We start from the raw sequence: 13,033 nt of genomic DNA on the forward strand, positions 1-13,033 counted from the left end.
ATACATCTTCAAATAGGCTTCATGAAGGTTGAAAATGCTACACACACACACACACACACACACACACACACACACACACACACACAGTGAATATGGGCAGGCCTACCCAGTTGACAAGGTAGCCATGTTTGCATAAAACTGAATGAGGATTAAGGAGAGGTTTTATATATCTATATTGTATAGAAGTATAAACAAAATCAACTTCATTACACCATTTTTATAAGGAAAAATGCAAGGTTGGTTAATGTTATTAATCTGACAGCGCTGAGAATCAGGACGCCTTGGCACATCTGTGAAGGATGATTTAAAGCTGATCAGCCACTAGGCTTGTCTGGGAGGGATTATTTAGGTCTAGGCAGCTGACCCACCCTGAATGTGGGTATTAGCATTCCATGGGCTGCTCTAGACAGCAGAGAACGGGAAGGCACTGAGCACAGCATTCATCTCTTGCTGATTCCTGACTGCGGGTGCAGTGTGGCCAGCTGCCTCTAGCTCAGGCAGGTGGACCTTACCCTGGAACTGCCAGCCCAAGCAAACCTTTGCTTCCTTAAGTTGGTTTTGTTAGGGTATTTTATTGAAGCAACAGGAAAGGAAACTAACAATAGTGACCAGTGAGCCTTTTGCATAGGATATTTTCAATGTCTGTCTGGCATTTGTACTGTGGACTAGGAATGGTTTGCACTTAGTATTGCAATATCTGAGCAAAGCTTTGCATGCAAAGAAACTATCTCTTAGTAAGAGCGCTCCTGGCTCTCCAAACGGTGCTTCATTCCGCTTTCACTCGAAAGCGACGCTGTTCCCAGCTGAGGACATTCTCAGACTGGTGTGTGTTTCCTTAAAACTCTGGCATCTGCTGTATAAGTTTGCATGGATCCCCAATTTTTTTTTCTGGTGAGAAGGTAATTAATTGACTTGGCCGGTTGATTATCTTTGAAACAAGATGCTGTACCACACGAGAACAAACATCTCACTGGAAAAAAAGTTCAAGATGCTAGGATGTATTTGAGACAGAATGCCAGTGTCAAGGTTTACTAAGACATGGAAAAGTCATTTTGATGATGAGTCAACATTCGCTCTTAAGTATAAAAACTTTTTAATAAATCTCTGTTCTGTTACAGTACAGTAAGAGCAGTATCCATTCCAGAAAACTTGCTGTTTGGGTTTCTTGTGAATTACAGGGACAGTACTATGTGTAGTTCAAAACAGTAAAGTATGTGATTGATGCTCTGTAGTCTTTGTTCCTGATAATTTTTGACTCAAAGAAAGAAAGACCCACTAGACACATCTTTAGCAGTAGATGTGTTTTCTATGGCTCCATTCACTCTTGACTGGAGAGAGGGAGTTGCTTCCTCTGTGTGAGAGCAAGTTTTATTGTGGGAGAACTCCAAAAGGAGGTTTACCATTTCACCATTTTATGCAGATACGAGTAACTGCCAAATGAAGATATGAGACCCCAGGCATGTAGACATCTTCAAAGCAGCCTGGGAGATGAGAGTCCTGCAGGCCTGTGCTGCTCACTCAAGATCCACTGGTCCCTGTGAAAAATAGTCACAGACTTCGGGAAGCAAGCGCCGCTTATTAAAACCACTAGTCTTTATTAGTTTCTCCTGTTAAGATTCTGGTCACACACTCAGACAACAGGGAACTGCACACAACTTCGTCAGCAGCGTTTGAAAGGCTGACATGGAATAGAAACGCTGCTTGGGTAAAATAGTGATCCGCTATCAACACAGATTGCGGACTTGGTAACACTCTCCAAACATATCAAGAAACAAATGAATGTCACATAGCACAGATGGATTTGAGATATTTTAATTTAGAACAACTGGACAAAATACACAGATTCCGGACTATGTAACTACAGCATTATTGGCAGTGCTGTGTGAACATTTTCACGAGTCTCTTTGCTACACAGAATTGACCTGCTTAAAATTCTCTCCTGTCCCTTAAAGCATCTTCAGACTGGTCACATGGGAGGTGCGGATGAGGGCCCTATAACTTGGCTGTTTTAGATGGACCACTGGCAGGGTCTGGTGGGATGTAAGCAGAGCAGACTGCTTTCCCAGGACTGAGACGCAGACTTGGAGATGGGTTTTGGCTTGGCAGCATAGCCCTTTGACTTTGGAATATCGAATCCGAGTTGTCAGCTCAGGGAATAATGGAGAATGGATGTTTCTCCAAGATAAGCTGGTACCTCCATAACAAAGGAAATGGCTAAGTTTTAAATCCCACTGCTAAGGCCAATTTTAAGGGCAAAACATTTAAGGCAATTGCTTCCCTTTCACAGGAATATGTTCCGTATATCCTGCCTCTGAAAAGGTAATGGCCAACCGAGGGTCCTGCTGGTACGGCTCCCCCCCAGGAGAATGTGATGATACCTTGAATGCCCCACACCCCAGCCAATGTCTGAAATCCACATGGGGTGACATCTTGGGCTTTCGAGGAAAGAAAGCAGTATTTATTTGAACTTAAATCAGACGAAGTCTCTCAGAAGTTCTGGCCACTGTTCTCACGGGGGAGAGAATGGAGGATTTCTAGGAAGTGTAAAAGGAGGCTTTTTTGAGCATTTTGTGCTTACTTTGGTTAAGCTCAAAGCAGTGGTTTAGCGATGCATGGGAGACACACTGACCCTGAGCCTATTTAATATTTGACAAGAACTAAATATCCTTATGTGAAGGGCTTTGACCCTAGTGGTGTGAAGCATCAGTTGGATCCACATGGTTTGTCCAGATGCTGGGGTCAGAATGCTTGGTGTCTAGTTGGGTGCCACAGAAAGCGGTGAGCTCCGGGCAAGGTGACATTCCTCTCTTTCCTGGCTCTAAGAGTTCACCTGCAATTAAGTGATTATGTTGAGCAGCTACTAGCCCACTAGAGAAAACCACCCCCTCTCCCATGAGAGGTTTCATCTTCCCAGGTCCCCCATGGCAGATCTTCTTTCTGGGGAGGACAAGCCTCCCAGAGCAGCTGCCACCCCCATGACAGACACTAGAGGTGTAAGATACACATAAAGAGAAGTCAGTCTCCCCATCTCAAGGGGAAAAGCCCGAGAGCACAGGGAAGAAGACAGGGCTGTGAATGTTGGGCTCCATCACGGTACCTGACCTGCAGTGTTTAGCAGTTGTGGTAATTTTCATGGGAGATATCAGATCACGGGCCCCAAGTTGTTCTCCCTTTCCATCTGGATCCCACTGATTTCTAAAGCCAGAGCTGAGCGGTAAAGAGGGTGAGAACTCAGTTGAAGTGCCCTGTATGGTTCTGATAGAGCACTGTCTACAACCAAGAAGGACCCCTAATCCTGATAACACACACAGGGACTTCCCAAGCAACCACCATCCCCAGATGTACTCGCTATTCTCTCAAGGGCTCGATGGTGGGGCTGTGGTTACCCTATTAGCTCTAGATCCCACAAGAAAGACCCACCTTCCACACCACACACCTGAGGCCTGCACAATGGATTTCCTTGGCCTCTTCTTACAATAATGCTTTTGCTATGCATCCAAAGTGACACTGAACTCACTATGGAGCCCAAGCTGGTCTTGAACTCACCACCCTCTCATTTCAGTTCTGGTTAGAGAGATGTACCACCATTTCTGGTATATGGTGATGCTTGAACCCTGCTGAGTGACAGCAGTGAGCCTGTACACCCAATCTATTGATCCTTATGCTCATGAAGTGGGGTGGCTGATGTGTTGAGCCACAGTCAACAGAGGCCAGTGAGGCGAGAAGGGCAGCTTTCTCCAAGGACTAGATGTCGTTGGAGGAAAGTGCTCAGGCAGCCAGTAACTGCTCTTCCGTGGTCTCCAGCAGCAGTGACTTCCTGTTTTGCAGTCTGTTTCTTTAAATCTCACTGTCTTCTGGAACTGTTCTACTAAATTGACAAGATACTAAATTTGACTTTCAGAAATTACACCCCAAGAGTAATAACAACATCAATCCAGTTATCAAAAGGGGGCATTCTGGAATTGAACTGGAAGCCTTGGAACTCCAAGGGATGAATAACCAGTGTCGAGATTCCTAGCACTACTGGAAAGGAACTCAGTTATGGCTGGTGGGGGATGTACTGAAAAAAAAAAAACCACCAGGTTCTACATTTCCAGTCATTGACTTCTCAGTGACATGGACATGTCTGTGGTCCTCATGCTGTCAGGGAAAGGTAACAAAGGAGGCCCACAGACTGTTGTTTCAGACAGTGAGTACCTTTGGCTACTGTGGTTGGAACACAAACATTCCGGGGTTGAGGATTTTTCTCTGTGTTCGTTTGGTCGTCTTGAAATAGAATTCACAAATATCAGCTGAATGTCACAGTGATTTGTTTGTTTTGTTTTTTTGAGACAGGGTTTCTTTGTGTAGCCCTGGCTGTCCTGGAACTCACTCTGTAGACCAGGCTGGCCTCGAACTTAGATATCCACCTGCCTCTGCCTCCCAAGTGCTGGGATTAAAGGCATGTACCACCACTGCCCTGCCACAGTGATTTTCATTAGCACGGGTAACGTTTGAAAATCCCAAACATGAGTGGTACTTTACAGCTTGTCTGGGTATATGAATCACGTCTCTATAAGCTTTCCCTACTTTGAAAGTAACTAGGAAGCAAGAGCTTGAGTTGGCTCTTCAGGCCTCATCAGTGCTTCTGACACTCTGTGGGTCCCATCTACGTCTTGGATGCTTAGTTCTCTGTTTTGATTTGGGATTAATGCCTTAAGTTCATCCTTCGGATCGCTGTCTTTAAAATTGGCCCTAAGAGGTGAGCTTTCCAAATAACACAGGGAAGTTTAATCCCTCGATTCCCATTACTGCCAAGAGCTGTGACTGTAGGTCCCTCTGCAGCTGACCCCAAATTTACCCCTTGGTGTTGAAAGTGCCAATTAAATAATAAAAACCAAAGCCGTGGTCAGATGTAATTAGTTTGAGAATAGAGTTTTATAACACGCCTCGTGCCTAGCAAACAAGTTAACCCTTCTGATGGCACACACAATGATGTGGACCAGGAGGACAGCGTTCCTTCTGGGAACAGGAAACAGGAAACAAAATTCTGGCCCCAAACATTTGAAAATGCAGTTTATATGGTCAGCCCCTCCTTGCAGTTGAACTTGTCTAGGCTTGATTGAAAATGGGATACATTTTAAAACAGGATTCTGATAAGAAGAGACTACAACGGTGTCACCTGCAAGCTATCCAACAGAAAGTCATTTCTTTTCTTTTTTGTTTGTTTGTTTTTTGAGACAGGATTTCTCTGTGTAGCCCTGGCTGTCGTGGAATTCATTCTGTAGACCAGGCTGGCCTCGAACTCAGAAATCCGCCTGCTTCTGCCTCCCAAGTGCTGGGATTAAAGGCGTGTGCCACCACCGCCAGGCTCAGAAAGCCATTTCTTAGTCTACCTCTCAAAGACTATCACTCTCAGTGGTCCCTTATCCTAGCCACCTCTGGGGACCAAATGGGCTCCTTTGCTGTTGCTCAGCTGATGAGGACTGAACTGAACTATCCAACCTTGCTTGTGTTTTTTCTCTTGTCTGTGTGGATGGTGTGGTGGGGAAAAGATATGGACTGCATCAGGCCAAGAGGTCACATTATTTCTGTTGTTTCTGCTTCTTCAGCTTGGGGAGGAGGAGTAGGAAGAGGGAGGGAGATAAGGTCACAGTAAGATTGGCAGTCTGCACCGGCACTAGGGAAGGTTCTAGGCACTGCTTTAACACTTCAGCTCTTCCATTCGGAATCCTCTTATTTTCTTGAGTAAGGATTGAAAACATGACTCCGCTAGGTTGTTTTAAGTTGGAAAAGCCTGGCACAAGTAGTCATGGAATTGATGTGTGCCACTGAAGATGTGTGCCATGTATCAATCAGAACAGTGTGTTGAGGCTACTACCTGAGCAGGCACCCCCATCCACGTCGTCATTGACGTGGGCCTCTCTGCTTTCCTCATCAGCAGTCTTTGGGATATGGAGGAAAGAGGGGGAGAGGAGAACGTGTGTGCATGTGTGTGGGGGGGAAGAAAGGAGGGGGAGAGAGAGGTACAGGACAGAGAGAGAAGAGGAATATGGTCATATTTGGTTATGGAAAACAGAAGTAGAAAACTACAGTTCTATTGAAAAATATCAGCTTTCACAACGCTAACCATGGGAGCTACGCTGGAGCATCAGTGAAGGGGTGAGGAGGGCGTCAGTGCTGCGGATGCAGCCCAGCGGTGGAAAGCTTGCATAGCATGTGCCAGGTCCTGAGCTCAATAGCTAAGATTTAAAATAAAAATAGAAAGGAAGAAAGAAGAAGAAAAAGAAGGAAGGAAGGAAGGAAGGAAGGAAGGAAGGAAGGGAGGACATTCATGAAACAAGGTTGCTTCTAAGGAGATTGCAAGCTGGGAACCAAAATACTGCTTTGAAAATATTTCAGTTCTAAGCTTTCCTTATCAATAGGAACTGGTGAATTTTTTTCTTTTAAATGTACAACTCGGTTTCTCCCACATACAACATAAATCATTTAATGTATCGTTTGCAGCCTTAGAGAGGCAGACATATTTAATTCAAGTCCGTTTATAAATTCCAATTTTATATGGATTAAAAACTGCAGATAAATTAAGTCACAATAATATCCTGTACATGCATTAAGGCTGGTGACTGCTAAAGTCTCTTGAATATCTATAAACAGGAGATCACACGCCGATGACAGGGTCTGAAGAGTGTCTACATCATTAAAAAAAAAATCTTGCATTTTTCTCTTTCTTTTTTTTTTTGGCGATACAGATCTCAACAGTAACGCTGGAAAACTGTGAAAAAATGTTATTTAAAAATATATATGCATATGTTACTGGTACTGCACAGTTTCAAAGATGTGATTCATAAATAATCCCACTGTGTTGATTGTGTATCAATGACTGCACGTCCAAGGTGATCTGGGCACACAGTGACTTAGACTCAATATTAGGCACTAATAATATCTGTCAGGTGGACTACAGTTCTGTGTTAGCTGTATTGGTACATATATATTTTTAAATGTATGCATTTATATGAACTGTGTCTATTCTGTATGGGTGTCAGAGATGCACACGTCACTGTTACACAGCACAGCACACACACACCATTGTTGTATATACTGGGATACATTTTAGTGCAGAAAGTCTCATTGCATTGCATTCCAAGTGTTCAATCTAGCACACAAACTGTCAACTGTATAGTGTATTTTCCAGTGCATCCTCGCAGAGAGTGGGACCTAGTTTCCACTTGAATGTCTCCAAAAGCCTGTTTTAACTGATCTTCTCTCTCTGGGCATATCTGCACCAGAGACTGATGCCCACAGAGTAACAACTAATGCCACAGTCTGTTCAGGAATATCTAAGCTGCTCCCTTTCAAAGGTAATTCTAACATTGTGACAGAGGGTGGCACCTACTCAGGTCATGAGAGGGAAGACCAGCTGGACTTGGTAGGACATCTGAGGTCAGAATATGTCTTCCAATAGAAACAAGTGGTGATAGATGTTATGCTTACATGTAAAACTCTCTGGAAAGACACGGGATCAATGAGCTGTGGTCATCCTGGGGGGTGAGGCAACCACAGGCTTGCATCGTCTACATTTCAGCATTATTTGAATTCCTATAATGAACATGTAGGATTTTTATAGTCATAAACTGTAAGAAAGATGTTTCCACTTGCGAGCCAACTTAAGAAAAGGAACCTGTTGTGGATGAGCTTTCATGGCATCAAGTGGAAGACAGTCCCTTACCAGAATTATCAACATTGAGCCCCATCAGATGCAAGACAGTTTCTTAATAAAATTACCTATACTGGGCCTGTCACTGCTCCATGGATGAGGCAAGAGACTTGACTAGGACCTGCACACTCTGACTATGCGCCACTCCAAGCCCCTGGCCCAGACCAGTTTCTAGCAGTTTTGTTTGGAAGCAGGTCATCAGTGTGTTGTCAAACCTGTGCTGGTACAATCAGCCAGAGGCCACTTTGCAATTTGATGGGCTTCCCAGGAATGTGGATTGTGTGAGTGTCACAACTAAGCCTGTAACTTTAAAGAAAGGCAGGAGCAGAGAAACTTCCCAAGGGTGCACAGAGGCCCTTGAGGGTATGGCTCTATATGAGAGTTTGAACTTTTTGCCAGAATTCACCAAGAGTAACTAGAACAAAGTCTCAATGCTGCACACAAGGTAATTCAATTTCATATATTCAGACTTTAAACACAGGATGGGATCACAGACCTGTCAACAATTAAGAGAAAGGGATTGCAAAGAGCGTGTTGTATAGATAAATACAAAGATGAAAACGGAGGTGAAACCTTGTTTCAAGAATCTCAACCCTGAACTGCTCCAAAATCTAAAACCTCTTGTACAGTGCTATGATGCCAGTGGTAAATCCCACGGCTGACCTCTTGGGATGGTTTACAATCAATATTGCAGACATTACCTTCCTGTGTACAGGGTATATATAAAACATAAATGAGATTTATGTTTAGACTTGAATCCTCTCCTCCAAGATACCTCCTTATGTATTCACAAATATCCTAACGTCTTAGAAAAACAGTTCTGGTCCCAAACATCTGAAGTCAATGTACTGCTAAAAATTTCAAGTGTTTGAGGGCGAAAGCCAGATGCAAATTCCACAATCCACTTTGGTGAAAATCACCAAACCTGTTCAACTGTTTGTATAGCTTTGAATCCACCCTTGGAACTGGGGAACAAGAGTAATCTTATTTCTCACCTACTGACAAAGCTGACAGATGGTGATGTGTACATAGCCAAGCTCACAGAGAGACAGAGAAAACATAGGACATACACTTTGTGACACCTTGGCCACCTTGAATAATGCAGGGCTCTGCAGGTGGTCTTACCTATCTCCTTCTGGCTGACCTGGTATAGTTTTGTCAAGTAACTCAAGGACAATGGTTTGTTCTTAAGCATTGTAAGATATACCTTGCTTACTGGACTTGTTTCTTTATACTAATATTTCAGATCTACATATATTTAACAAGAAGACTAAATCTAGGGGATAAAAAAACATGAGAAAACAAACTTTAGACAAAAACTGTAAAGGAGGTGCTGAAAAACTAAAACAAACTCAATAAAAAAAAAAAAAAAGAAGACAAGACGCATGGCTGATACATAAACACACCAGATGCAAAGATTATAAGCAAGACATTCTGGTTGTTGCTACTCCAAACCGAGTTTTGATCACCACAGGGATAACCTTCCCTGCATCATAAGCAGCTTGTCAATGAAAGCTTGAAAAACATCCCCCAAGTCAAAATGTCTGTCACTCAAGGCCTGGAGTTGCACATGGTATGTGAAGAGCAAGAATCGGGTGGGTGACAACAGTGAGTGTGTCTGAGTCTGCGAAGCAACAGCCAAATCTAGGGATGGCATACTCTAGACAACGTCTTCATTTGGCCTAGAAAGGTTGCAAGAAAGCTACTGTGGAAAGAAGAGACTTGAAATGGATTGGCTGACCACAGCCACAGAGTCACAGTGGCAGAGAGAGGAAATGCACATGCCTGGAGGGCTCACTGCCACAGGTGAAGACTTTCATTCTGAACCAGAACAGTCACTGCTGCTACTGTGGTTGCTGAGCTTTTACTGAATCCTGGTGCCATATGTGGGGACAAGACAAGGGACTCTTGGGGGACTCCATTGGTTTATATTATGTTTGGTAGATAATGGGGGCGGGGGAGGGTACTAGAGGAGGGGCAAGGCGCTTGGTAACATGCATTCTAGTGAATTTCTGGCACAAAAATAACTGACTTATTTCATCAATTGCTCATTAATAATATACAACAACCAAAATTAAATGGGGAATTGTATATAATACTGAAAGGAACCAGTAATAAGAGACAGGTTCAACTTGTCCGGCAGTTATGCTCTCTGTGTGCTGGAGCTCACCAGGTTCAGCAACGCATGAGATTTCGGTGGAACTTTCTAAGAGAAGGCAATGGCTTAGCACTGGGGGGAGGATGTGTCTGAGTGTGCGAGCACATGTGTACTGCATGGATTTCCTCCAATGAGGAGCCTCTAATCACTGTCTAGCCTGGGGTTATAGAAACTAGACAAAGGGAATACGCATGAAGAGCTGTTGATCTTACACACATACACAGGCAGCTTTGTATGAACCCACATCTAAACACCCCCCAGCCCCCCAGAGAAACATTGCTGTTAGACTCTGAGGAGATGTTCACTGTGGTTTGGGGAATGTCAGTAGCACAGTGTCCGGAAACATTGAGCCACTGAGGAGAAGAAAACACAGTCTGGCTCAAAGGTGTGGTCCCTAGGCCAGGTGTGCGCTGCTCCGCAACCAGTGCAGGCCTTGCTGGGAGTACTGGACCAGGTGCTCCATGCTGCTGTGCAGGGTGACAGGTCCCATGAGTAAATCCAGGTCATTGAAGAATTCTAGGAGACAGAGAGATGTGTGAGGAGCACCACCCGGAAGTCAGGGCCTTCGTGATTTCAGAGACAATCTATTCACCACTTCAAGCATTCTCCATTGTATATGTGGCTTAGCATTTCCCTAGAATGAAATAAAAACCTACACCCTAATAAGTGACCATTATTTGTCATACTTATATTCCCAAATAACCAAGGTTCTGTATGGTCCAGTTATATTCTCCTGGTAGGAAAAATGTTTTTCACCCAAAGTCAGTATGATTGTCTCTCCATCATTTCCCTGTCAACTGTTATGGGCTAAGTCTCTGAAGGGGCATCCAAGGAGTGGGGCTCCAGGACAGTGGGTCAGTCAGTGGTCTGTACCAAGCAGTTACCCCTGCTGAAGTTACCTCCTGGATTGGGGAGCTCTCTGTGTCTGTTCTCTCCTTTATTTTGGAGCTAGGTACTTTCTGGGAGCAGTGAGTAGAAGGAGGTGGGGGGGGGAACGAGCCAGATGAACCATGGGTGTGGTGAACAGAGACACATTCTCAGGGCAGCTCTGCCCTCATAGGTGTCACCAAATAATGTTCATTGGAAGGAAGCATCTGAGACAGCGTCAAAGTGGCATCCTTCTAAGGAGGGAACAGAGGTTCAGGGAAGACTGCACACTCAAGGAGGTGAGAGGAGGAATCCAGGTACACGACAGAGGAGGAACAGGTTAACGTGGGTGGACAGAACCAAGTTGGTACCCTACCTATCACTGTTGACAATAGTTAAGTTCCCAGTGGTAAGATCACTGACCACCTACTAACGACCAAAAAACCTTTCCCTTTCTATCTTCTTGTGTTCCACAAATTTAGCCTCAGAAAGCACCCACTGCTATGTTAAAATCTTATTAATATTTGAGAGACAGAAAACGTCTGAGAGAGGGAAGGGGAGAGGCAAGAGGTACTTATGTATAGATGTGGCAGTCACAGGGCGACTTTTGGGATTTGATTTTCTCTTTCTACTGCAGGCTCTGGGAGTGAACTCAGGCCATCAGGCTTATACCCACTGAGCCTTCTCGTGATCCCCGTTACTTCTGTTATCAGCAAAAACTATTTAAAGGTAATTAATTCACAACTGAGTATAAGGCATTCTCTTGAGAGATACAACTTTTCTTTTCTTTTTTTCTGAGACAGGTCTTATTTATGTAGCCTAAGCTAGCTCGGAACTCCCTTTGTAGCTTAAGCCAGACTCAGATTTGGAAATCATCCTGCTTTAACTTCTTGAGTACCATAGCTCTAGGCTTGCACCACCAAGCCTGGCTAGCAGCTTAGACCATAAAGAGTTGCTAACATTCATTCATATAGTTGATATTTTTGGAGCCCCATCTGTGTTCTAGGAATTAGGTTAGGTCTGGGGGGGGGGCACAAATTAAGAGGAAATATAGTCTATGTGGAAGAAGCTCACTGGGAAATCCCAGGATTGCGCATGTACATCTGCGCCTGAATTTGTACCTGCATCTGTGGGTATCTGCATCTAATTGACTCCACCTGCTCTTCCACAGCAAGAGTAAAAGCAGGCCCAGGCGCAGGTGCCAGCCTTTTCTTTCTCCTTGGTAAATCATGAAATTTGATCGCAGATGCCCCTTGGGCAGATTTCCCTGTGCCTAGGTGGGTCCCCATTCTCCAGGGCTGTGCACACACCTCTGTTTTCCTTGGCCAGATTATCAGCCATCTCCCAGTAGTCATAGCTGTGGAGGATGCTGTTGGTGATGCTGACATGATTGGCTGCCATCTGGTGAATGCGCTGAGGGATGCTGACGATGGTCGATGGGGACAGGCCGCTGGAACTGGAGAGGCTGCCCTGAGACCCCACGGAGCTGGCGGGAGAAGGGTTGGGAGACATGGGGGATGGGCTTCCAGTGCTCCTGGAAGAAGAGAGGTAGAAAAGCCAGAGTGGAGAGGTTGGGAACAGGCCAGGCAGGGCAGGGCAGCCCCTTGGGGTATCATGTCATGCAGTGCGTAATTTATTTGCATTTGGGGAAAGTGAACTTACTTGCCACTGGACCCCCATGGGGATGGGGCTTGGGCAGCTTTCGATGAATTCTGCAGGGAAATAAGAATTTGGACAGTGAGTAGCACTGGCTAAGACTAAGCAGCGGGCAGCAGCATATTTTCAGGCAACTGTGACAATAACCACTAAGATTCTGTAGGTCAGGGCAGACTCACGGAAATCAGATCTGGGGATTCACAATCACAGGGCTCTTCTTCCATGGAAGCTAGTGTGTATGAATGTGTGTGAGCACAAGTGTGTACATGTGCCTTCCCCAGAGGAGGCCTTTGCACACAGATTAGGCACTGAATTATCCATAATTGCAAGGGTTTGGTGTATGCTAAGCCAATCCAGAGTGTTTCATTGGAAATTGGTCTAAATCTTCTCAACAGAGTAGGAACTGTCTCTCTCTCCACAATGAGAACACCTTTTATCTAAATTTAGGGATTATTTACAGAGGCTTTTGAAGGAACTGTGTCATCAAATTCTACTGTTTTAAATTACAAAGTCTAAAATTATTTCTCTTCATGCTGGGTGTAGTGGTGCATGCCTTTAATTCTTTAATTCAGGAGACAGAAGCAGGCAGATCTTGGAGTTCCAGGCCAGCCTGGGCTACACAGAGAAACCCTGTCTTGAAAAACACCAGCACCAGT

The 13,033-nt window shown here is 44.6% G+C and overlaps 1 protein-coding gene across 2 annotated transcripts in view; it reads right to left on the reverse strand.

The window, feature by feature from the left end:
- Window positions 1-6,442: 6,442 nt before the first annotated feature.
- The window catches only part of Aff3 (AF4/FMR2 family member 3), a 459,969-nt gene continuing 453,378 nt past the window's right edge, over window positions 6,443-13,033 (reverse strand). For both annotated transcript variants that reach the window (XM_028775378.1, XM_028775377.1), the window contains 3 exons: window positions 12,384-12,433; window positions 12,032-12,255; window positions 6,443-10,370 (listed from right to left, as the gene is read on the reverse strand). In XM_028775378.1, the coding sequence (XP_028631211.1) occupies window positions 10,249-10,370; window positions 12,032-12,255; window positions 12,384-12,433 (396 nt within the window). In that variant the 3' untranslated portion in view covers window positions 6,443-10,248. The remainder of the gene's footprint in view (window positions 10,371-12,031; window positions 12,256-12,383; window positions 12,434-13,033) is intronic.

The sequence above is a fragment of the Grammomys surdaster genome, unplaced genomic scaffold (assembly GCF_004785775.1).
Source record: "Grammomys surdaster isolate TR1022 unplaced genomic scaffold, NIH_TR_1.0 255, whole genome shotgun sequence".
Lineage (NCBI taxonomy): Eukaryota > Metazoa > Chordata > Mammalia > Rodentia > Muridae > Grammomys > Grammomys surdaster.